The sequence below is a fragment of the Melospiza melodia genome, chromosome 1 (genome assembly GCF_035770615.1).
Source record: "Melospiza melodia melodia isolate bMelMel2 chromosome 1, bMelMel2.pri, whole genome shotgun sequence".
Lineage (NCBI taxonomy): Eukaryota > Metazoa > Chordata > Aves > Passeriformes > Passerellidae > Melospiza > Melospiza melodia.
The window spans coordinates 24,057,202-24,083,200 of record NC_086194.1 but is presented as its reverse complement, the minus strand read 5'-3'; the positions used below and the strand labels follow the sequence as shown (position 1 = coordinate 24,083,200).

The window sequence follows — 25,999 nt, the reverse complement described above, 5'->3', positions numbered from 1 at the left end:
CTAGAAGACTTGGTTGAAAACTAGAACTGTACTGACTATGACAGACACATGAAAATATAGCAGCCCTCACACCAGTGAATTTTCATTATTTTTTCATTCTATGAAAAAAGTAATTATTTAATATGGATTCCATTTTATCTGTTGTGGTTTTGTTTGTTTATTTTTTAATGAAGCCAGGAGATACAGGAAGAAGACTAAGATTACAAGAAGATTTGTGACTTAATGAGTTTCCAGTCTTTATATATATGCATATCAATTATGTGTTTCTAAGGGGGAAAACAATCCACCTGAGTGCAAGGAAATTTTGTATATTCTCACTACATTTTATTCTAAAATTATTAGTGAATGTTTTACTTTTATTCATAATTAACACTGCCCATTTATATACAAAAAACCCTAGTGATACAAAATATAATATCTTAAAGTTAAATCAAATCCTTGTTCACAATTGAAATGAATTCTGTTTCTGATTCCTACAATTAATACTAAAGATATCTTCAGAACAGCAGTTTTTTCTACAAAAAATACGAAAAAGTTCTTATTTAAGTATAAATCCATCAAATTCCTATACAGATTTGAATCTGAACTCATCAACACTACATGCAGATCAGAAAAACTTGAATTTAATAAACTATTAGAAATTTCCTAGTTTTTCCTACTGCTTTAAATAACTATTTTCAAGTTCGGGGATTTTTTTAAGTGCTGGGTCCTCCCAAAGAAACATCAACATTATTAACCAAAAGATGTTTTATTTTTATTTAGTTTTATTCTTATAAGGAAAAGATAGTTCTCTTATCCTATATTAGTGCTGGGAAAAAAATATATGTGTTCTAAGAACCAAACTTAGTAAAGGTATTGCCTCTGTAAAAAAACCTCTTCAAGCTGCAGATAATTTATTGATCAGATCCTTACTTATCTAAGCTAAAATGTATCACAGGTTAGTTTCATTTCATTTGTTCAAAGATATGGACCCACACACTTACATGTCAAAATTTCCAAATTTTATCAGCATTTTTTCATACTACCCTGAGTTTATAACCTTTCAGAGAGGGGCTGACTAATGTTAAGATACAGATAAAAATTGCCAGACATTTTCTTGACCTTCTTTGTTGCACTGTATCTTTAAAACAGGCAAGGGCTAAGACATGTCACTAATCGGATCCACTTTGTTCTCTTTACCAACTTATGAATTTTAGTAAAACACAAGGTATATTTGTTGAATTGCCTATTTTTTTTCCCGAAACCCATTGCTGTATACTGAATTAAAAGAGAACCAATGTTGAAAAACACTTGCAAAAAAGCTGTAAAGTTATCTGCCTTTGTGACTGCCACAATAACAATTTTTTTAATCTTGGCTTTTATTCTACATACTCCTGTCTCTCAAGTAAAAGAAAAAAAGGGAAAATACACTCTTAATGTCTGTGTCAATAAACTGATACAAGGGAAGAAAGCCAAGTCTGGTGGATTAAGTATTATATGCCTGTAAACTATTAAACTTAGTATATATGTATGATCTTTCCAAGAATTTAAAACATGCTTTTCACACCTTGTGTGAATTAAACCAAGATTTCACATTATTCTTTTGTGAATTTCAGTGGTTAATGAAAAAAAAAAAATTACAATTTGTCGTTTGATGTTAATTCTAAACCTCTATAAATACCTGAGTTACTTCCTTTACTAAGCTGAATCAATACAGCTACAGACAAAATAGATGACTTTCTCATGACTTGCTAATTGTTTGTGCTTCTTTCTGTGCACTGGCCAATTGCATTAAGTTACCAGAACATCACTAAGGCAACATCAGTAGAATGACCTTTCCAACACAGACTGATTTCTTCTCAATTTTCAATTCCAGCTTGGTAGATACTGGCAGACATTTCTCCACCATTTACATCAACCTCACTGATTTTCAACTAATTGCAGACTGAGCTGAGAGTGTGAGAGTATTGCCGCAATTTTCCTCTTCAAAGTATCTGCATAGGTAATGGAGCCTACTCAGTCAAGTATTTATAATTTTTAGCCTTACTGAGACTATTCTGGAAATATAACATAGCATTCAAATATTGTATGTATTTTAAATAAAATATAAAAATTAAACAAAGAATCAACAAAAATATATATGCAAGGACTGTGCCTTAAATATTATCATACTGGCACAAGTTCATGTTTACTTACTTCAATGTTAAAAGGAACACAAATACCAGCAATGGAAAATAATGTAAAAGAGATAAGTTTCAGGTACCACAACTCCTCATAAAAGTGTACCAAAAGCTGTGGGTTTAAAATAATGTCTTTTATTTCACTTTTCCCTCTCCCACTGACTTTAACAAGGAGCCCACAGAAATAATAGGGTATGAAAGCTTAATCCAGCAACACAGTGATGAGCACGCAAACCATTAACTGCCTGAGTAGCTCCTTTGCCATAAAGTAACAATGCAGACGCTTCAGTAAGCATAAGTTTTGAATCATTGAATCAAAGCCTAAGCTTACACAGAGTTTCAGAGATACTTTTGTCTGGAGAAAACACACTGAATCCAGTATATACCCCCTTTCTGACAACCCCAGTTTAACTTGAACAAGAATACAGACTTATTTCAGTGAAAATAAACGAGTTACAGATATGCACATGGAAAAGCGTACCCTGTATGAGAAGTGTAACTATAAAACATCCTCCAAAGGACATACACACATATAATTTAAACCCCAAGGCAATTTCCAACCACTTATTACAATGGTCAGACTGCTTCTATTGCAAGAAAAAATTAATTTTAAAATGTTGATCTGGTCTTATACACAAATACATGGGGCAGAAAACCAATGGTCAGACAAAAATAGATTTGATGAATTTGACTATTTTGACATATAAAACCATGTACATTTTACTCCTGTGTCTCTCACCAAAATAGGGTGGTTCTGTTTTCCACATTGCTTAAGTTAAACTGTCTTTTGTTATAATTCCTAGTTTGAATCACTTTTCTATCAGCTTCCCTGTCTGCCTCAATGTTCTTTGACATACTGCAGCTGCGTTTCTTTCTGAAGTACTGTGTGGTCTGTTTCCTGCTATTAACTATTACTTCTCTTTTCCTTGGAAATAAAGTGCAAACATAAACTGGTTTTGAATTTGCTGAAAGCAGTTTTTTTAGCCTTTAAGGTTTGGGATTACCATGTGCCCGAAGCAGAGCCTCTGCAGTGAAGAGCGGGGCCTGAAGCATGTCTGCAGATTCCACGATCAGCATATCCTTAAGCCTTCGCAGATCTTGAAGCCTAAGCCCCTCATATGGCTTGAAGAAGAAGAAAAAAGATAATTTATGTCTAACGTTTTCAAGTTAGTCTCTGATACAATATTAAAAAGAAAGCATTCAAAGCACTGTTACTGATCACCATCTCAACTGTGAGGCAGTATGGGACAAAGTTTGTTCACTGTGCACACCAATGACCATGCAAAGCTACATGGAAACACTGCCCTTTTCTAATATTTATAGTATGATTTTTTTTTTATCATCATATAAATATGATGATATTTATAGTATACATTTCTTCCATGTATAATGGAGAACTCTCTTAAGTTCTCCATTACAGCAGGAAGCCATCTTCAAATGATAAGCTAGCCTAACACAGACTCACTCTCTCTCTCTCTCCCCCCCAAGAAAAAGTGTGATTTTCATATAATCTAGATGAACTTTGATTCAGTGATTATGCCTCAGGTATTGTGGAATAGGTATGAGAATGCATGACTAGATTTGAACTAAGGATTTAGAGAAAAGCTAGACAAAGGACACGTTATCATACATTGCATATAGATTCTCTGACTATAGACTAATTGAGACCTGTTAATTCTGAATTGGTCTGGAGGAGGACACATTGAGACATTAGACAGTGAGAAGTTTGTGAGCAGAATCCAGTATTTGGGTCTTCTGAGGCAATATCCACCCTTTCAGAAGCAAAGTCAGTCCTGAATGGGACAGATGAGACACGCAATTAGATGTTCATAGAAACACTATGAGGGTTGAGGTTGGAAGGGACCTTCAAATGTCATTTGCTCCAGCCTTCCTCTTCAATCAGGGTCACTTAAGAGCCAGCTGCCCAAATGGCTTCTGGATATCTCCAAGGCTGGGGATATATTGTACATGGAGATATCAAAACTCTTTTTGAGAAACAATGGCCAACTCTCATAGCCCTGTAGAGAGCAGATCATCCAGCTGCCTTCCTGGTCTGGAGATCTATCCCCTTATTACAGCATTAAAAAAGGTCAAATCAGAAAGGCAAAAAGAAGTAAATTTAGGATTCTGAATTAGCTCCAACCAAGAGAGCAGAGATACTCACATATGTTTACAGACTCATTTTTAAAACTAACAAAGGAAGACTATGACAACAAATAATGTATTTGTTAGTGTTGCACAGAGAAAATGCCCCATAGGTAGGAAGAGGAAAAAAAAAAAGTGGGAGGGTGTGCAAAGAGAATGGATAGAGAAAGGATATGTAAAAACCACTATTCTTACATCAACTGGTTTTATTTATTTAAAGGGTAGCTAACAAAATATTTAAAGCATTTGACATAAAGTGTTACATGCTCAGAACTAATCAGGAGCCTGGGCACCAAATGGCAGCTGTCTCCAGCAACTGGAGACAGAAGGACACAGCAGCAGTAGTGACAGATAATGACAGTTAAGACTATGCATTATTATTTACTACCTATATTTTGGTTTTATGTAGACCATAGTCCAGGACTCACCAGTGCTAGACTGTAAAGACACAAATGTATGCATGCACACATGGGCAGAAAGCAAAAGACTGGTTCTGTCCTCAAAAGGTTACAATCCAAGTAAAAGTCTGCTGCGCCCTTTAAGGATAACAAGCAGAAGGCAGAAGTGATAGGGAGAATGGATACACTGGGTTTCAAAATTATTTTGTTCTTTTGAGACACCTACCCTAAAAATGTAACTTGCTTCCTGTATTCCAGACATCATAATTAACTCCACAATGCATCTAAAACTTATGACTGACTCACACAAAGATGTTTCTGTTAGCTAATCACTGAAATAAACAGGTGCTTCTCCATACTAGAAACTTTGTCATCAGCAAGAGTAATGCTCCACAGACCTGCACTGGGTCTCTGCTCTTGTTGAGAAAGCAAGCAAAGCAGAAGAGAAATGACCTGTGAGTGTCCTGACCTTCTCTTGATTGCTCAAGTTCAGGCAGTTTCTCTGTGTCCTTCCAGTGCTGATCATGCATGACTCAGTAAAGGACAATCTGAACGTTAATGGCTTGCACTGAAATAAATCTGGGCCACTTGGATTAACAGCATGCTGGAATTTGACTGACCTTCTTAACTTATTACAAAAGAGATCGTTTTTAAAAAACATTTCAGAGACAGGATAGAAACAACTCTGTGCCAGAATGATTATAATTGTGCTGCATGTACAGCAAAAAAATAGAAGCAGAATGGTCATGACTGAGTCTGAACTCCATTTTGAATTGTAATTGTAAAGCAATCAGCTGTGTCAGCACAACTGTACTCAATTCTTGAAGACCATACACATAAGAAAAAATATCTTTTCTGTTAAACTTGCAATATATAAGCATATTTTAGGACTTGGTATTTTATCCTGAAATGCAGGTATGCTGAGAATTATATAACTGATTGGTTCTAGGTCAAACACTGGCAAGTATCTCCCCTTGAGTAACAGACTACTATATTACCTCAGCTGGAGCATTCCACACAACCTAGGAGGGAGTTTTGGGTCTTCAATTTTTAAGAATCCTAATTTTATCTTTTTAAATAGTGAGGGAAATATTCTCTAAGAATGTGTTTGAAACATCAGACATTTGTTTCATAAAATAATATATGAGCCCACAGAAGAAGCTGAAAGAAAAGAAATTTTAGACTGGCACTATTAAGGAGGTTAATCTGGAAATTCCAGACTGAGGACTTTATACAATGGGAACCTTAAAAATGTAATGTGTACAAGGCAGTCTTGTAGACATTTGTGAAGCTACAGTCTTTAGTTATGAGGATGTACATCCAGGATGTAATATCACAGAGGTCTGTTTTTAACCACTTTGAACACTAAAGGACTTATCTCTGCAAGGCCATAAAGAATTGTATCCATGTAAAGGATTTTGATTACAGTTTATGATGCTCGGTGACCTCCTTTAATGGTCATTTATGGTGGAACTCTTTATTGACATTTGCTGTGAAAAATACGTTGTTCAATATTAGCATTATTTAACTATATAATGATTTTGAAATATACTGTAAGAGTTACTACTTTAATGCATTGCTGAGCTTCTCACTACAGATTCCAACACTTCTGTATTTTCAAAAGCCCTTCTCTGAAATTCTTTTCTTCTCCAATTCTTAGATATCATAAATTATACTTTTTTTTCTCCTGAAAGTACTTTTAGTATGTAAGCTGATTATTTTAACACTTCATTTCAAACTATTATTACTTTCTTCACTTTTAAACCACCATTAAAATAGACAGGGGCAAAGTAACTCTTTGCTACAGTAATGACTATATAATTAAATGGTGACAGAACACTTCATGTAAACGTCCTTTCTTATGGGTGGATGGAGTTCTGCAGTTAATGGAGTAATATATTAAAAATTATTTATACTCCATTTAACTCATTCAAGTAAAATTATATGCACTATATGTATATTGAGACTACCTATATCTTAAGTAAATGTAGTTCCCTTCTCTCCTTTCACTTCATAAACCATTCTCTATCCGTAGAGATAAAATAAATTTGAATAATTTAAGATAACTCTTTGTACTAATGGTATTTATATTACTTATACATTTATATGACGTCAATTCAGGAATTGAAAAAATCACTCCAATTTTATACACTCAGTAAATCTGTGATACACTCACTCGCAGTGTATTTCTTCAGTAGCCAGTGGAACATATGAATGAAGCAATGAAGAAATTACACATTTTGCTATTGCATAAGTAATTCACTGTGTCTGACTGAGAGCCAAAACTGTTCTGGATGATCTGCTCTGAGGTACTGCTCATTCCCAGGTGTTTCTTATGTAAATTTAAAACATGACATGATTTGATTGAAAGGAAGGACCCTTTCAGGCTGAGCACTCCCAGGATACAGCACCAAGACAAATACGCTCTCATGCTACAACACATTGCAATGTAAAAGACTGCAAAAGAACAACCAAAATCTATAAAACCAGCTTAAGAACAATCACTTCATGTCATATTATTTACTGTATCTTCAATTAGATTTAAAAGCTAGATTTAGATGTTACATATCAAAGATTTTTTCTGAGATTACTCAACAGAGTAAGAGCAAAGAATCAAGCAAGGAAGGATTATTATGTTCTTCTGTAATGGCAGGCTCTGAAGGGGAGATATTGGGTACTATCATTCCAGATATTACTGTGCAGATTTAAACACTGGAGTTAAGCCCATTTAGCTGTTCTGCCTGGGAAGAAATCCTACTCATGGTTTTCAAATGTTTTATCTTTTCCTGTAACCTTCATTCAAAAGATGCAGTTCCTTTGAAAAATGCATTTCTTACTGTTCAAAGTTTTTTTAATTATTCATGAATGAATATTTTCTGTTTTGGAAGGATGTTGAATGGCAACAATTACAAGCTGAATACTATGCTAAACAACATTTTGTACACTCCATCCCTCAGTGTTTAATAATATATAAAAATGAAACTGAGAGAAAAAAAGTAGAGGATCATTCTTGAGAGGCAATTTTGTTGAAGCATCTGTGCTCTGGGGCTTTTGACAGAGGCTTCACCATAGGCAGTGGTAAGTGCAGCTGGCAGCGCCCATCCCTGACATTTGTATGCCAGCCTGGAGGATGAGGACACGCAGCCATTTGGATTGCAGCTCAGTGCAACTCTCCCTAAGGCTGGCTTTTCAACTGGTTTGAGCCACTCTGAGGGCTAGGATTGAAAGAAAGCTAGGATGCTCTTGGCATCTCCTTTGTGCCAGCACGTGCTCTCTTAGAGATAAACAAGATGTTAGAGAAATTATCCCACTGGAAAGTCATAAAGAAAGGGGGAAAAATCAGCAGGGACGATGTGAAGACAGAACTGCTCTATGTAAATCCCCAAGGTCATCAACTGGTGTACCAAATTCCAGGCTGACATTTATTGGCTTGTGAACATTCAGAACACATGGGAAAGCTGCCCTGGTACGTGAAATGGACAATTGTACAGTCCTTTGCATCAAGTCTTTCAGCTGGTTTTGCTCAGCATCTACCTTAAACAGGCATGAGACAACATCTTCTCTTGCAGAAAAGCCTATTCAAGTGGTTCCCGATTTGTCCCACCCATATCTGTCAGTTCATTGTCTTCTTACCTGTGCTGGTGTATATGCTAGCAAACCCCTGGTATAAATATGATAACAATTATTCAACTTAAATAATACAGTTGCATACTACCACTCTTTAATTTTTTTTCTTCTTTTTAAGCCAAAACATTGCTATGATCTAGCTGAAAACATAACGTTTCAAATAGTTCTACTTGAATAACCAAAGGATGGTAAACTGCAATTGTGGCAAGAAACTGCTGCAGACTTTTGAAGTGTTTCTGCCAAGAGAGAATGTAAGTTCAAACTATCTTCTTACAATCTGGATGCCTCTACATGGAAATATTCAGAGAAATTAAAATGAGTTAATTACGTTTGCTATTTCAACATACTAAGTACATTAAGCCTCATCTCTAAATGTCTCATCTAGGAATAAATATCTAATTAAGGCTGTTCATATTTGAATTTATCCAAGAAAAATGGTCAAAAAATTAAATGGACACTACAAGGACTCGCTCCCTTTCAAATAAAAGTGACAATGAGTGGCATTTTTCAGGGGAACAGTTAATGTGATCTAAGCCAATTCATGTATTTTCTTTTAAACATCATTAGGTCATAAATGGGCCCAGCTAGTAAAAGGCCAAAGCAATGCTATTTCTGAAGGGAGTAACCATAGAGAAATCTATTGTCCTTTAATTTAAACAGAATTAATTTGTAATATTTACTGAATGATATAATTTATATATGTATTCTTATTTGTGATTTTAGTTAAATAAAATCAAATCATGTATGGTCTTTTAAATTATCTTTATGGAATCACAGTTGCCTTGAAGGCATAACAAAATTCAAGCCAATTTTTTGTCAGTGAATTGTCTTTGTCTTTCAAAAGTTTACTTGGAAGTAACCCCACTTGTTATTACCTGTTTTTCATACAAACTCTGGTATGCAGTAGCTTCAGGCATCATGTTATAAAACAAGAAAGTAAATGCACTATTTTGAATTCCTGCACTAGTCAGTTTTGAGTGTTTTTTGTAACATTCAACCCAGTCTCAGTCCAGGAAGACCCAGGAAAAGTTTCCCTACTTTTTGCACAGATCTTCCCCTTTTCAGAATTTCTTCTGTCCTAATTTTTGAGACAAAAAGGCATCTTAAGAAATAAAATTTGGTTTAGAGAAATTGTTTCCAAGCTCACTGGCCTCACTGTATCTCTTCCAGCCTCACAGCCCACAAGACAGTCCACATAATTAAGATATGAATAAAATTTCTGTTTACTTTTGACAATGTACTTGTTATGTTCTCAGAACTTAACCTGAAAATTATACAGAGCTGTGCTAAAACTGTTTACAAATACAAAGTACAAAGTACAGTACCTACTGAAATACTTGCAGACTTGTGTCACAGTGTAACTGCTACAAGTATAAATGTGCAAAATACTTCAGATTTAAAGTATCCTCTGACCTCTTTTTTGTCTAAAGCAGCATACTCAGCTTCAATGCTTTCAGCTTCAGGATCACGTGAAAATACCATTCGAGATTCCAGGTTAAGAGCCAGCTCTTTGTGGTGCTGTTTCTCTGCACAGTCACATGGGGTATCTTTATTTTCATTTTCTGCAAACAAATCTCCACCATGTTTTACTAGAAGCTGAAAAGTAAAATGGCAAAGTAAGCAGTTATTTATTAGCAACTCTAATATGACCCTAAAGAAAAGGCATGTGAGTTAAGAAGAAAACAAAAAAAAGACCAATAAACCAAGAACAGAACAATTATTACAATAATAATAATAATGGTCTTTAGAAACAAGGCTTATCTATGGTTATTAAATAAATTGCTGCTTGCTTTCACACATAATTATACCTATATCCACAGTAATTCCAGAGAACCACAAAATCTAAGGAATACATTACAAGGTAATTTTTTACAATATATTGGTTAGGTTCTAAAGACTAAAATTCTGCTTTACTGATTTGGTCGGTGCCCCACAGAGAATGAGGGGTCTGAGACCCTCAAGCATGTATCAAGATGGAGCTAAACACACCTTTAAATATTCTTTCTACACAGGTACAACTCCACCATTTGTACACTTGTGCTGACAGAAAATAAGAGATTCCTTGTGTAGGACAGATGAGAGGATACTGATTCACAGGGAGCACAAAATAATACTGGCAGTTCTACTTTGTTTTTGAGGACATGAAAAAAGTGAAATGAAATAATGCTAATTCTAGCAATTCTAATACAGTGCAGCATTGTGCCATTTCACCAGCCTTGTTTCTTGCCAGTAACCCTCCCAAAATGCAGTCTCTAACTATCAAACCTTTGTGCTGCTCCCCTTAACTTGCCAACTTGGTCTCCTGCTATACTGACCTGATGCAAATACAGCAAATGCAAGGACAGCATACACCACAGATTTTAAAGGCCTAGGTGGACCACTCTGCTGATTTATTATGACACCTTTATATCATTACTAAAATGATTCATCTTGTTTCTAAATAAAGTCTATAAACATTATCTTCCCTTCAGAGCATGATGTCTGTAACAACACTATCCAGGGTATTTCAAAACTCAGGTTCTAATTTTTTAGTACTTCTAAAAATCCCTAAACTTTTCTAAAATTATCTGTTCTTCATGTACACCTTCTAGATCATGATCAGACACTCCTTAATTTCTTCTTCAGTAGAAGAGAAAATTTACTTCATCTCTCACTGCAGAATACAGAATATCTTTTGCAAACCTGGATTCATTCTTGTAGATTAGGAAACCTTTCCCACATTCTCTAAAAAAAAAACCAAAAACCTACAAATCCAAAAACACCACAAACCAGTGCAACAACAAGATTTAGTTGAGAGGATATTAGTGTCATTGTGTATTTGATCTTCATAGCAGAGTATCAGGCAGAAATACAGATGATACTAGGATAATTACCAAGATACATAGCCAACAGTTAACCTTTGTTCTATCTAAACTTCTTAACATTGCCAAACTTTGTTAACCTGAGCATCACATTCTGTCTGTTCATTTTAACCTCTAAGAGAAATTTAACTGAGGCAACTAAGAAACCTTCTAAGGAAAAAGAATAATAAATACATTTGAAAGAACATTCCATAGACTTATGCAGCTCAAAATCAAATCTGCAAGATGAGGAATTTGCAAAGCAACATGTTTTTAATAATGATACCATATTTCTCTAGAATATGGCATTATTAACCAAAGCACTGTTAAAAAGTCTTGTGTTGCTTGATTAATTGAGATTAATAATCTGAACAATCATATTAGCCATTTAAACAATTGTAAAAATACCATTTAATATGCCAAATATAGTGTGATAATGTGGAATGTATCTGCATAAAACCAAATCTGTTCAGCATGAAAGTTATTATTGTCTATTCAGTAGTTTGAGGTAAGCACATAATTTTACCCAAATATCTTTAGCAATGGGTTCCACACAGGTGTTCTGCTTGGAGGAAAAATCTAACATAGGTGAATGGAGCAGTATCAAGACTGCACACTTGACTATCAACTTGGAGCAAGTCAACTTGTAGGTATTTCACCCAAGAGGATCTATATTTGGGGTTTCCTTTTCTTATCTGGGTGTGGTGGGCATAGGCAAAGATACAGAACAGGGGTTTTCCTGAAAAGTGGTGGAAAGTGAAGGAGACAGTAAAAAGGAATGCTGCTCAGAAGTGAGAGTAACCACTGCAAAAAATGAGAAAAAGGCACTCCTGGAATTCTAAAAGACCTTGAGTTTCTGGAGAGGGGGAGGACAGCCTGAAGATCAGGATCAGTTTTTTTGTCTCTCCTTTTTTTTTTTTTCTTTTCTTTTTTTTTTTTTTTTTTTTTGTTAAGAATTTTAAGCCTCAAGTACTTCTAGGAACAAAGAGATAATTGTTAAATTCCTTCACCGATCTCCTGGTTTCAGGCTTGGTGAAGGCACGTAGTGTTCCTGTTCATAAACTTGTTCTTGTTGAAGAAGTTAGAAGGACTACAGACCACAGACTGGAGAATTTAGGATATCTTAGATCCAAGGTCTTCTATCCTACGGTATGGCAAATAAGGAAGTTTGAACTTGGGGGTTTACACTGTGTTTCTAATGCAGAAACCATGACTAGTTAGGACTACATAACTCTGGCCAACAGTAATCCACATGGATCAGACTGTAAATTCTTCTTCAAACAAACTGAAAGCAAATTAGAGTCAGAGATGGTTTACTCAACTACAACAACAGGTATTGCCAAGATAACATAACCCAGTTTATATAATTAAATGGGGAACTAGCAGACTAGTACCTGGATTTATCAAATGAATCACATTACAGACACTGAGAAATACAACCATAATTTGTAAAGAAGCACAAACCATGAACTTTTATGATGAGGTAAAAACAAACTCACTTTAATCTGCAGTTAAAAGCTGCATCCCAGCTCCAGAACCACAATTCACTCTGCAGCAGCTGTGATTCTTTCTGACATTGCAGTCTGCCTGGATTTTACTGCATGAGCCCATTTGTTTCACGCTCTCGAAATTGAAACATTTTTAACTGGTGTGACTAACTCTAACACCACTGTATAGCCCCATGTAGGGACATGAAGGCAGAAACAGGCAGAAGACTCCTTGCTCAAATCCCTTGTAAATCTGAAGTCTAACCTTCTAAATACTAGATATTGAAATATGTTGGAAACTTGTTACTAAAGTTTTCTTCTGTTTACCATTTCTCTACCAGAAACAACCTTTCTTATGTCAAATAATTTTATGTACATGTTTTTCACCAACATTTTTCAGAGGTCCTCCAATGCTAATTGCTATCTCCCATTTTCTCATATGACATACACATTTGTCCTCTATTATATAATAATGTAAATAAAAATATGTTTAAAAGCAAATGTCTCATCTTGAGGAAGGATAGATAGAAGATCTGGGAGTGAAATGCCTATAGGTAGAATTTTTCAGGGAGTTGGATCAAATAAGTGGCACTAAAACAAGAGAACAAGAGCAACTTATATAGTCCTTTGCAATTAGTTTCTGTATCAAATCTGAAAGAATAAAAATTTGACAATCAACATAAAAACAGTAGTAACACAGACCTAGGAGACAGCCTGATATTTGTTTACAAATAAATCACATCACAAGAGACTCTAAATCAGTCTTATAACCATGACTTATTTTGGATGAAAGAAAGAGCCAGACAGCACCTCTATGTCATTCAGTTACCATGTATATAATTAGCTGGGTCTGAACATACTTCAGCTAGCAAAGACTGCAGGGTGACTTGCTTCCCTGGTGAAAATCAGTAAGAATGTAAATAATTTCTAAGCATATGTTGAAGACAAACTGCTGATGTGGAGCTTGAAGAGCTGTAACAACTCAGGGCATCAGAAAGAGAAGGTGCAGGGGCAAAGTTCAGGCTGTGTTACTGGAGGTTAAGTAGCAGCAGCATCCAAAAGCAGCATCCTATTAACTCCTCCCAGAAATGAGCAGGGAACCAAAGAGGCAGAAGCTTGAATAATAGCATAGAGAATGGCAACAGGAAGTGGAGTTTTCATTCATCAGAAGCTCAAAAAACTAAGGATGATCTGTATACTAACAGAATGAAAGAAGGGTTGGATATTGGAAATAAAAACACACTATCTGAACTTCTATAGAAAGGACTAATGAAAAACCAGAAGGCAGAGAAGAATATTCAGTTCAGGGGGTGCACAGCTGAGGCTGGGGAACTGAAATTACAAACTTTAATATTTTCAGACAATATCTGGAAACTTGGTGGAACACAATCAGCAAACATAATGCAAGAATCATAGAGAAGGCGATGCTATATACCTTTTTTTAAATAAACCCCAAACAAACTGATAAATAAACAAACTAACTCTATCAAGAAACACCAGTGGAATACAATTCTCTAATTAAAAGAAGAAAAAAAAAAAGGCTTTGGTGAATGACCTGACTAAAACCATAACAATAAAGGTAACATGGCTACTAAGAATAAAAGTGCTGCAAGGAAGAAAACACAAAAATAAAGGGAGCTTCTGTCACTGCATCTGTCAAGTATATTTAGAAAATATATAAGCTAATAAATGACTCTTAAATTAAAATTTCAGACTGCATAGGTGACTGATAATAGACAAAACAGTCAGCAAACATGAGAGGAGAAGCAATTCCTGATTTCATCCAGAGTAGTCTGTAAGACCTAATTCAAAATGTTACTATCAAAGAACGACTCACTAACAATTCCCAAGGATTCATTAAACTTGCAAAAGCCATAAAAAAACAAGAAATCCACTGGCCACTTTCAAAAATCAGCACTAAGTAAGTCAAGAAATCCACTGCCTACTTTCAAACAGTGGCACTAGTAAGTGTGGAAAAAATTCCAGAAACACCAGAAGAATTGTGAAGAGAGTAAACCAGGACAGAATCATATGGAAAATAAGAAGGTGAAGTTGTCTCCTTAAGAGGAATATGTAAAGAACAAAGTCTGGGAAAGGTAAATGCAAAATCGCAATAAACAAGACTCTGACAGTTTTTTGAGCTGTATACATGGGCATAAAAACTCAGAATAAATAATTTTAAAACATCACACAGTAAATCTTTCAATGTTTTTGTAAACTTGGCTGCTGGACAAAGTGTAAAAGCAATCTCATATTACATACACCAGAGAATTGGTACGAACTGTTGGATTCTCTGTGTATGTACCACACACACTTTATGAAGGACACAAAAGAAAGTCTTTCAAACTGAAATCTCAGCACAAGAGGTTCTAGAAAAATCAATAAACCAAATACTAATATAAATACCCAGCATCAGATGGTACTTCTAATGGTCCTAATGAAACTCAAATATGAAACTTCTGAACTATTTATTATAATATACAGTTTACTGATTAAAACTGTGATGGTACAAAATTAGAAGTAGTAAAAGTAACACCAATACTAAAAGCAGCTCTGGAGAATGTTAGGAAAGATCATCAGGTTTTTACTTAAGAGAGAGGTCACCAGTGAAGTCCCAGAGGTTCTGGGACCGGACTGTTTAAGATATGAAGTTGTTATCTAGAAGAGAAAGTAAAAAAAGAGGTGCTAAACTTTGCTGATGATAATAAGTTATGGAGCCCAGTTTGAATAAACATGAAATTATGAACAGAACTAAAAAAAAGCAAATTTCACACTCAAATGCTGAACTGTGAAGTAATTGCTGCCATTGAAAATACAAATTTTGATGTTAAAATAGACAGACTTATGAAGATGTTAGCTGTTTTTGAAAATGTTAGATGTCTGTTCATGTTCTTTATATTAAATTACCAGCACAATTAAATACTATTTCTCATTACTAGTTATAGTTTAAAAGTAATCTGAGGCAAGGTCTTTAAAAGTCATTCCCAATTATTCATTACTATCCACTACTTTCATAAACATTAAAAAAGCTGGACACTGTAAATTAAAGACATCAATTTTGTTCTTGAAACATGGACAGCATTTCCAGTCTCATCTGCAAAGTGAAATAAAAAGAGCTCTAATTTTCTCTCTGGTTGTTATTTCACTTCTCTTTTCACATATAGGATGCTTTGCCTACCTTTAAATCTTTTTCTCCACTGTTACAGTCTTGTAATAAATTCCAATTTTTATATGCCTACATGAGTCTTCATATTGAGGAGTTGTTTTAATGAAGTTAATGTATACGTAATCAATTTCTTTCATTTTTCTCTACAGTGTATGTTTTGGGATGTTTACCTTTGCAATTTTTCCAATTAATGAAAAATAGAATTAAAAGTTAACTCAATATAACATAACAGATTCCCTCCCCCATGAAAAAAAGCTTTGTGAAACATTGTCCATGTCCATTACTCATAATATAAACTTATATATGAACTGTTACCTCAACACAGGTTTTCATCCCTGAGGCAGCAGCATAGTGCAAAGGTGTATTTTTTTTGTTATCAACAGCATCAATGGCTGCTCGTTCATACTGTCCTTCATCCAGCTTTGCTCCCTTCCACTTCAGGATCATCTGCAGACAGTCAGCTCTTCTGCAGTCGTCCTCTGAGGGTCGTGTCAGGCGAGGATGAAGAGCTCCCTCTGAGATCATGATCTGAGGTCCCATACACAGTAAGTGCATTGATGTCTCATTGTGCACGTTCCTTTTATTTGGGTTTCCATCTCGAACAAAAAGGAAAGTTCTGCAACAGGGGAAAGAAATTGAAGGAAACTAATTAGCTCACAATTCCATTCATTTCCTGGAAGTGAGAATGGTGGATTATGACAAGTCTTCTTGCAAATATTTTGATCACCCATGCTTGTGACAAATGATCTTTAACATAGAAATACCACTGGACAGCTCTGCTCCATTTCTCTTAGGAGTCAAGAGCCAAGATCTGGTTGAATTATTGAAATATCACTAAGTACCATATACAATTACTTTGTCAGGATATGAGAAAGTTTATTCTACAATTCTGTGTTGCATTATGATAAATGTTTTAAAGGCACATTATTGATGAAATAGCCACTTTATTTCTTCTTCTCTGAACTGAATAGTAGTGAATTTGCAAATAGATGATGACAGAGCAATTTGTTAAAATTCATTCTCCTTTGCCATATCTTTAGTCTGGTGTAAATGCAGCACTTACTACTTCTTAAAATATTATAAACACTATTCCTGCCAGCACTGCATGCATTGAGGAATGACTATTGACTTTTTCAATATGGAAGTACAACATAATGCAAACTCTCCCCTATATAGGTGACAGAAGCTGGCAAGAATTTCAGTGTTCTCTTGAATACTTTAGAGCCAGTTCAGAGTGGACAATATTACAACAAAAAAAAAATCACCTTAGGAATGAAAGGGGAAGAACAGGCTGATTCTTAGAATCACAACAATCTCTGAATCCTAACAACACCTGGCACAATACAGCTCCCTTGCTGCTTCTTGCCAGCAAGTATTATAGAAATTACAATCCAGATCTGAAATGGGAAAACTGAGACAAATCACTCAAGGCCTGTGCATCCAAACATGCCTTAGCCTTTTGAGGTATACTAAAATATTTTTTAAGGGAGAGTAAATGGTAGGCAATGACAGAGAGGAAAGATCACCTCTTTGAAGGACTGGGGTCAGAGAGACAGCAATGGTAAAAAACTCCGTGTGAAGGGAGCAATAACAGCTTCTGTTCCCTCAGGTTCCCAGACAGGTAATACCAAGCTCAATCTGAAGCATGGCACATGCATTCAAGAGGTCACTGCAAAAATGCCTGCACTGTTCCCATAAACCTTCTCACACACAAAGCCCACAGAAGTCACTGTGTGTCTCCTCTCCAGGCTGTTCCCTGACTCCAAACAGTTTTCAAATACGAAAAAAGAACCAGTTATTCTGGAACCTCATTCAGTTAGTGCAGGGGACCAGGTTCCACGCTCCCCGACCACACCCCTAAGACTAATAAAAACCAGTTTCAACCACTTTAGGGCAGCTCTGCCACCTGAAAGCAGGTGCTGCCTACATAAAAAATCAGACAATATTACTCCTGGTGAACAGTGGTGAGAAGAACTTGACAAACTTACCCAATTTGACCAAAAAAAAAAGTTATTTACCTCAGTTATTGCATTATGCTACAGCTACAAGTCTAAACGCCATCTCCTCTTTCTGTTGTCCCTGCGTACATACCACCTTTTTCTCTCTCTCAGAGTTCATCCATGCTTTGTTCAGGACAAAGAATAATACTGAAAAAACTAATTTATTAGTAATGGAAGAGGCTATACAGGGTATATAGGAATTTCTCTCTCAGATATTATTGAAAATAGTCTGGACAAGTATTTAAGTAGAAAAAACTAGGCACAGATGATCTGGTCCTGCAATGGAAGAACATCTTGACAGCTGTTTGGTCAGTTGGATTTCTGTCCTTTCTTCCTCCTGAAAATCTCGGAGTGGTTTGAATTTAAAAGAAAGCTTATTATTAAAACATCATTTTTAAAATATTAATAAACAAAGTATTCAGAGGAAAACACAAAACAGTCTCCTCTATGTTGCCCTATTTTGACAGCAAAAATGTTCCTTAGAGAAATCTCTCTTTCATTCCATGATAGCTGACATGATAGATGCATTTGTTAAGAAACATGAATACGCCAAACTTGAGATTAAAGATCTTGTCAAAAAAAGTAACAGCATATTTTGTTTCCTTGAGGTTTTTTGTTTGTTTTCAGAGGGAAGGGATTAAGCTAGAGAGGCAAAATGCTTCAGAGAAAATTACATGACATGGTAAGACTAACCAGTATCAAACACTATCCAAAGTGCATTTGTTTGTTTGAATTAGCTTTACAGGGTATTACACTAGAGACAGAAAGAAAGGAGGGGAAGGAAGGTGGGAAAGTCAAAGACAAAGAGAGAAATGGGAAGGAGAGAGAGAAGAAGATGGGGACAAGAAGATACGTTCTATAGAGGCACTTGGATATGATCATTTCAGCATAAGGGGAAGTCAAGCCAATCCTGAAGAGCCCAGCCAAACCCATAACTTAAAGTTCAGAAATTACTAGTATTCAAAAATGGGCAAATAATACATTTTACATCCACAGATTCATTACTCAACAAGGCTCCATTTTTAACAGTGGTATTTGGTGCATAAGACTTTCACAGAGCAGTGCTGTAGATCCCTGCAATTTGGCTCACAACTTCACAGGCATGAGAAGCTAAATTTTGCCTGGAAATGTACTGAAAGAGTGAAAATATGCATTGCCTATGGGAAATATCACTTAACCACAAGGCAGACAGACTTTACTCTAGTTGCAGTTTCCAGATTTTGCTGCAATCTGTAGCACTTTGCAGAATCCAAACTTGAGGTGACAAAAGTATCATAAAAGTGTTGAAAAAGTGACAAAAAGGAAAGGGCTGTAACACTCACACCTACTACTATCTGTATTTGCAAAAAACCAGCAAGAAACTCAAGATCACAAGGCTGGGAACTTGAATAATAAACAACTGGGACATGTCCTCACTTTGAGAAACTAACAACACAACTACTTCTTCAGATTTGGATAAAATCTTTGATGTTTGGGGCATGAAAATCACCATATTTACAGTTTATTTCTCTCTCCAAACAAATGCTATATATATTTCAGCTATATATAGATACACATTGCTGGAACTAGATGATCTTTAAGGTCTCTTACAATCCAAACCATTATGTGATTCTATGCTCTATTTGTATGCATAAAAAACCATACAAAAATATACCCAAGTGTAGAAAAATAAAAATTAAAAACCGGTATAAAATGAAATTATAAAACTAGTTGGAGGCCAAAGCTGCAGGCTAAAGCACGTCTGAATATGCTCAAAGACAGTGAAAGTAACAATTTTGGAAAGCAAAACACTGACATATACTGTATAAAGTACACAGTCCTTTAAAGTACAGCTTGCTAAACAAAGTTACACTGCAAACTCCAGTGCAGGCATGAACCTAAAGCTCACAGCTTTAAGAGAAATATTAGTATTACCAGAAAAATTTTAAGAGCATTAAGAGAAGTATGGGTAAACCATGAGTTACAAAAACATATAGGAGAGCCAAGTCATGTTATCCAGTAATTGAAACTCATTTGCAATGAAATAATTTCTGTAATTATTGAATCATTCAGCTTTCAACACAGTAGGTCAATACTGATGCATTCAACCTTGAATAACTATGATTATTTCACTAAAAGTACTTTTCTCCCAAATATACTGAAGAAAACAACCACAGTGTACCAGTAACCACTTGAATAAATCTTTTTAGTCATTACTGTTTTAAATAATTTTGGGAAGAGTACTGGTTTTTACCTGATGTTGAAAGCCACATTCAGTAAATATAATTATTCTTATTCATTATACAGTGCTAGAAAGTTATTTATTAGTACTTCAAAGTTCTTCTCTGTTTCACTAACATTCTGAAGCATTTCTTACATTAATCCTTGTATTTGTTATACAGCAGGACAAAGAAAAATTATGCTTTATTTATGGTTCCTACGACTATTAGGAGGAACAGTAGCACCAAAATAAAGATTAAACAATTCCTGATGCAAAAATGTATCAATTACTTCTGTAAGTTTCTTGTAATCAGAACACTATTGTTTTTATCTATGAGTTACTTAAGTTCAGCATTCCCTTGGACAGTCAGGAATACTGTTTCCAAGATCCCATGCCTCTTCTGGCTTTTATTTCAATATTCTGAGTGGGATTTTAAAAGAAATAGAGCTGAATGCCAAATCAGAAGTGGCTTCCACTGAAGCTGGCTGCTAACCAGCAGCTTTGTGACAGTCCTTGTAAAGCAAACTCTGTGTGATTTGCATCTCTGTCTCTGGCCCTTTCTTACACACATCTCTTGATGGCTAGAACTAATTCTAGGTGCCATCCTTCTTCCAGCCTTGTCTCCAAATCCTTCCTTTGAAACACAGATTTTTTTTCTGAGACCATCCAGTCTGAATTCTCTTCCCACATAACTTTGACTTTTAGTTTTATATTGGTCTCAAACAAATATGAGATGAAATAATAAATATGAAATTACCAACAAGTGTTCTCATTTTCACCTTTTAAACACACAGATTTGTATTTCTGCATAGGACAACTATCTTTGTTTGTCTGTAAATGACCTGGCAGTGTATGCTATCTAGTGTTGATATTATTTACATAGCAATAATGAAGAAATTACACAGTGAATACTATCAAGCTTTGCATCATTTGTATTTCTTAAAAACCCTAACTGTATTAAAGAAATTATCTCATCTTTATCTCTCCCACCATAAAAATATTTTCAGTTTGTATGTCACTTTAATGACACTAATTATTTTCCTTACATGTCCCAATGATGTAACTTTATTACATTAAATATAAAAAAAAAAGTGTGAATTTAAAAAAATCAAATAATCCATGATCTGTACTTTGGCTAAAAGGAAAGCTGTGTCTATATACAATGTCACTGAATATTTTGCAATTAGATATAAAAATTAATGAGTTATTTCTGAAATATTTGAGCCAACAGATCTCTCTGGTAAGGAAGGCACATGTGCCTCTAACCTCAGGGTGAAGTGAAGCCATTTGACACAATGATTCAGTATTTACCAATCAACTCAGCAGTCACAAACTCTACCTGGCAACAAAATTAGTTGAAATAAAGACGTGGTCATTCTGGTTGGCAAGGACCAAAGCTGTACTCCTCTATAAACCAAAGAAAATTTTACTTTGCCTGTGGAAAAATGTTCACAACGGCTCTAAGGAGAACAGACAAGACAGAATAAGAAACCTTTGAGTGCACTGCATTAATAGGTCTCATTTCACCAATCACTAACAAAGCAGTCTTACTCTGCAATGTGTGATTTCCACCAAGGAAAGTAAAATTAGAACAGTTTCCTCTGGGTGCAAAAAACCCCTAGCAGCAAGAAGAAGCAATAACTCAAGAGTGGCAGCTGCAGCTGGAGAGCAAAGGCTGTGCTGTGAGCAACAAACTCACAAGCATCATGCCTCTTTAACCTACTGAGGTTAAAATAATCAAAGTCAGACAGAAGAGAGTCAGCTTTAAGACCTAAAAACACTGCAGCTGACTCGCTTTTGATCTTTGTTTGTAGGTCAGACTGTGATTAGAATAAAGTCTACTTTCTGTTTTGCATTTTGTGAGCAGGTCATGAGGAACACCAGGGAAGATACCTTGGGAGGCCACACACGTCTGCTCAGTGAGAACAGCTCAAAACTGAGATTTTCAGCTTTAGGGAAAGGAAAACAACAGTCAGTGAGATAAAGATCTGAGTTTTTCAGCCTGCCTTACTGTACTTTAGAAGACAGTGCCCAAGTGGGTGGCAGCCTTTGAGGAACAAAGCAAATGCTACTGCTGCTACTCCACATCTGCAGCTGCTCCTCTAAGTGTCTCCTCTGGTTTTTTCTGTCTTTGGCAGTTTTCTCCAGGATTTAGTCACAGTAAAAACTTGGTAACTTTTAAAGGCTTCCTATTTATACTTTGTACATCATCTTGACTTCTTTTTAGACTGACTATGATGAAAATGACCTTATAAATTACTATTTTCTACCACCCAGTCAGATGCTCTGCTACTGAAATCAGGGGCACTTCAATTCACTTGGTCCTCCTGCTTCTTAATAAACATGCCCACAAAGCCCTGTGAGATCATATTCTTAATTTATTATTCTCCTTCATCTAATCGAGAGCTCCCTTCAGTATTTCATATTCCAATGAATTTGAAAGGTGACCAAGACTCACAACAACACAAAATGACTGATCTAAAAAGGACCTTACAGAACTAATTCAGCAGCTGAGTGCAATGACAACAAAGCAATTTGAGAAACACCTATGCTTCCACTTGGACAGATCCAAACACTGCACAGGTCAGTCACCACACAACACCAAAGGAAAACATTTAACACTACACCACAAGCAGTATTGTCCATAAGAAGCATTCACATCTCATACTGTAAAATCATCAAAGTTTTCAATTTACAACTTTGCAGGTGCTTGCTATTCAATTTTACATATTTAGTATAACATAGGATGAGATTCATCTTCTCAGCCCTGGTGACCTACAGTGCAGACAGCTGATCCAATTCTCTTAAATTCCCTTTGAATCAATGGGAAGAAACAGGCACTGCTGGCACACCCTTAATTTTAAACACTTTGTGGTCACCTTCACAATACATGAATTGTGCTGTTGCCTTCACTAATTATTCTGACTAGATTTATTACCTATGACTATACTGACTATAAAGGAGACCTAGTATGAATAATTCCAGTGGAGACATACTTACTTTTCTGAATAAAATTAATTTAAACAGAAGTATGTTTGAAATAGTTATCTGTATAATTGTTGATAAATAAAACAAGCTTGCTTTCTGTTGCTCAAAGTGAATGATCTGGACAATGACATTCTAATAAATTATTCAGATGAAGTAGTGTATCATACTTTAAGTTATTAAACCAGAACAGAATTATTTTGTTATGTGGAAGAAAGGGAATATAGTTGGGTGGTTTTCTTTTGTATTAAAATCAGAAGCCAAAACTTAAAAAAATGACTTTTAGGACAGTAGCTTAGGCCACTATTATGCCTTCATGATTTTTCTTCCAAATGAGCTTTAAATTGGAAAACCCCAAGCACATGTAATAATTCAAAGAATTACCATGAGAAACAAAAAAAAAGGAGGAAAAAAAAGAATCCTCCAGTTGCTTTCTGAACCTACTTGAAAACATCCGTACACTCAATACAAATTTCCTTACACTGGGATCCTGTAGTTTTGGTTAATAACCCCACATTTTCCCCATTTGCCCTTATTAGATAAAGAGCTGCTATGAACCTTATTAGTTTTCTTTTGCTCACATTTATATCAGAAGTACTGTTAGGAAAGCAATTTACAAAGGAACACTAGACTTATTGTCAAAGCATTGAATAGATGTTCAGAAATTTAATTTAAAAAAATGAATTTTAGCACCTTTATGAAGATTTCAGCACGAGTCATTTAGGTCTATTTGCATCTCAAAGTTTAAATATTTACAGAACTTCTGTCTGTCAAAACAGTGAAGTAGCCTCTTTTTGATTTCCATCTCCAGAAAAAAACAAAATAAAAAATTCAGAGCAGCTTCAACCTTATCACAAAACAAGCAACTACAGCACTTCTCTAAAGCCAGATGACCTGCAAAGAACAGGGTTTTCATCAATACTTTTCCTTAATATATATTTTTGCAGCATAAAAATCCTCTAATAACCGCTAAACTTCAGGGAAATCTTGTTCTGAAAAACAGTCTACACACATGTCCCTCAAAACTATCCAAAACTAATTTTCAACATGACTGCAAATGGATGAAAAGCCAACAAAACCTGGCATGGGAAGAAACATTCCTGAATGTGCTCTGACAAATGCAGCATTCCCTTTGGGGTCAACAAGTTTTCTGGCAAATTCACCCTCCATAACATGCTGGAATTATTAACATACTTTTTTTGACTGCATTACAATTGCTTGGTCCAGTCTTCACTGAAACCTCTTTAACAGGCAGAACAGAAGGGGACTGTAGCTGAAATTGCAAGGGATGCATAGCCTAGAGGAAACCACCACTATTTTGATGTTCTGTCATTCTTCTGAAGTGAAATTTACTTCCCAAATTATAGTAACGAAACAAGAGATATTGCCTATGAACAAATCCCAGGCACATTTACCAATGTTTCTCTCTGACTGACCTAGCTATGCCTTCATTGCCAGAGTTGCTTAACCATCATTACTGAATGGTAGACATCAAGATTGTTAAGAGAAATGGGTTTGGGTTTGATTTTTTTTTTTCTTTAGTTTCAGCAATCACCGCAATTTCCAGAATCTCTGTAAGAAGAAAGTCCTGGTTTTCTTGTTCTAGGAAAAAATCAGCTTTGTAAACCTGTCCTGTCTCCCCAGAGTTCCATGTTTCTGTCATCTCCTCCTCCCCACTCTTCAGGCCAGGACCAGCAGCGACTGCTACAACAATCCACTTTTGGCTTGAATACCCACAAAGTGCTCAGATATAGCACTATGAAACACACAATGAGGAAAATCTGTCACTGATCCAAAAAGCTTCCCAGCAAAGCTGCAAAACTGAAAGTCACACCACATATATTGCAAAATGACAGTTTATCTAAGGGTTTTTTTTTCCTTTCAACGTCAAGCAAGTCCTCGTGATTTCCAGTCACTCCATCTCAAGCAGCCTCTGGAAAGTCTGTTCTCTTGTCATAGCTCAGAGTGCTTCACCAACAGCCAGACTCCAGTGAGCAACTTTCCACATTGATAGCAATTCTTTCAAACTAAGTAGTCAGATGGTCTAAAACATCTCTTGGGCAAAAAAGAAAAACAAAAAGCCTGAGGGCATTGGATGTGCTTGATCATCTGAAGACTGTCTTTTCTAAAGAAAACATGTTTCCAGTGTGCTTTGTCTGTAATATTTTTATACACATTTAGGGAGTGAAATTTCAACTACCTTCTTAAATATGAATCTTCTGTCAAGATCTTAATTCATAGGGAAACATGATAAATGTTTGTAGTGGGATAAGACCAGTGTGGATGTTGTATAAAGCTCTCAAAATTCCTGTGTGGGGTGCTTCAAGAACTGCTCCAGTGTGGTTAACTCCACAGGGCACAGTCCTTCAAAACACACAGCAGCAGTGTGGGCCCCCACAGGGTCACAGGTCCTGCCAGAAACCCTGCATCTGTGTGGGCTGCTCTCCACAGGCTGTGCAGCTCCTGCCAGGAGCCTGATCCAGCATGGGCTCTCCATGGGCTCCAGGCTCCTTCAGAGCACACCCACCTGTTCTGCTGTGGGGTCCTCCAGGGGCTGTGGGTGCCTCTCTGCTCCCCATGGATGTCCAGGGGCTGTGGGTGCCTCTCTGCTCCCCATGGATGTCCAGGGGCTGTGGGAGGCCATCCAGCCCCAGCACAGCCTGCACCATGGGCTGCAGGGAAATCTGCTCCAGGGCCTGGAGCACCTCCTGCCCCTCCTACTCTGGCCTGGGCTCTCTGCAGGGCTGTTTCCCTCACATTTTTTTCACTCCTCTCTCATAGAAGCTCTGCAGTATTTTTCATCCTTTCCTAAGTATGCAGAGGTACCACCAGCATGACCACAGTCTCAGCTTTGGCCAGTGGTGGGGCAGGTCTGGAGCTGGCAGACACCAGCTGTGCCTGGTGTGGGGCACACTGATCTCTTCTCACAGATGCCATCCCTGCAGCCCCCTGCTACCAAAACCCTGCCCCATGAACCCAGTACAATGCCCTT

General features: G+C 36.2%; 1 protein-coding gene across 4 annotated transcripts in view; it reads right to left on the bottom strand.

Annotated features, from left to right (window-relative positions):
* ANKIB1 (ankyrin repeat and IBR domain containing 1) overlaps positions 1-25,999 on the bottom strand; it is an 88,388-nt gene that overhangs the window by 26,927 nt on the left and 35,462 nt on the right. For all 4 annotated transcript variants that reach the window (XM_063151229.1, XM_063151220.1, XM_063151200.1 and 1 more), the window contains exons 3-5: positions 16,138-16,438; positions 9,743-9,925; positions 3,164-3,281 (exon numbers count right to left, since the gene is read on the bottom strand). In XM_063151229.1, the coding sequence (XP_063007299.1) occupies positions 3,164-3,281; positions 9,743-9,925; positions 16,138-16,438 (602 nt within the window). The remainder of the gene's footprint in view (positions 1-3,163; positions 3,282-9,742; positions 9,926-16,137; positions 16,439-25,999) is intronic.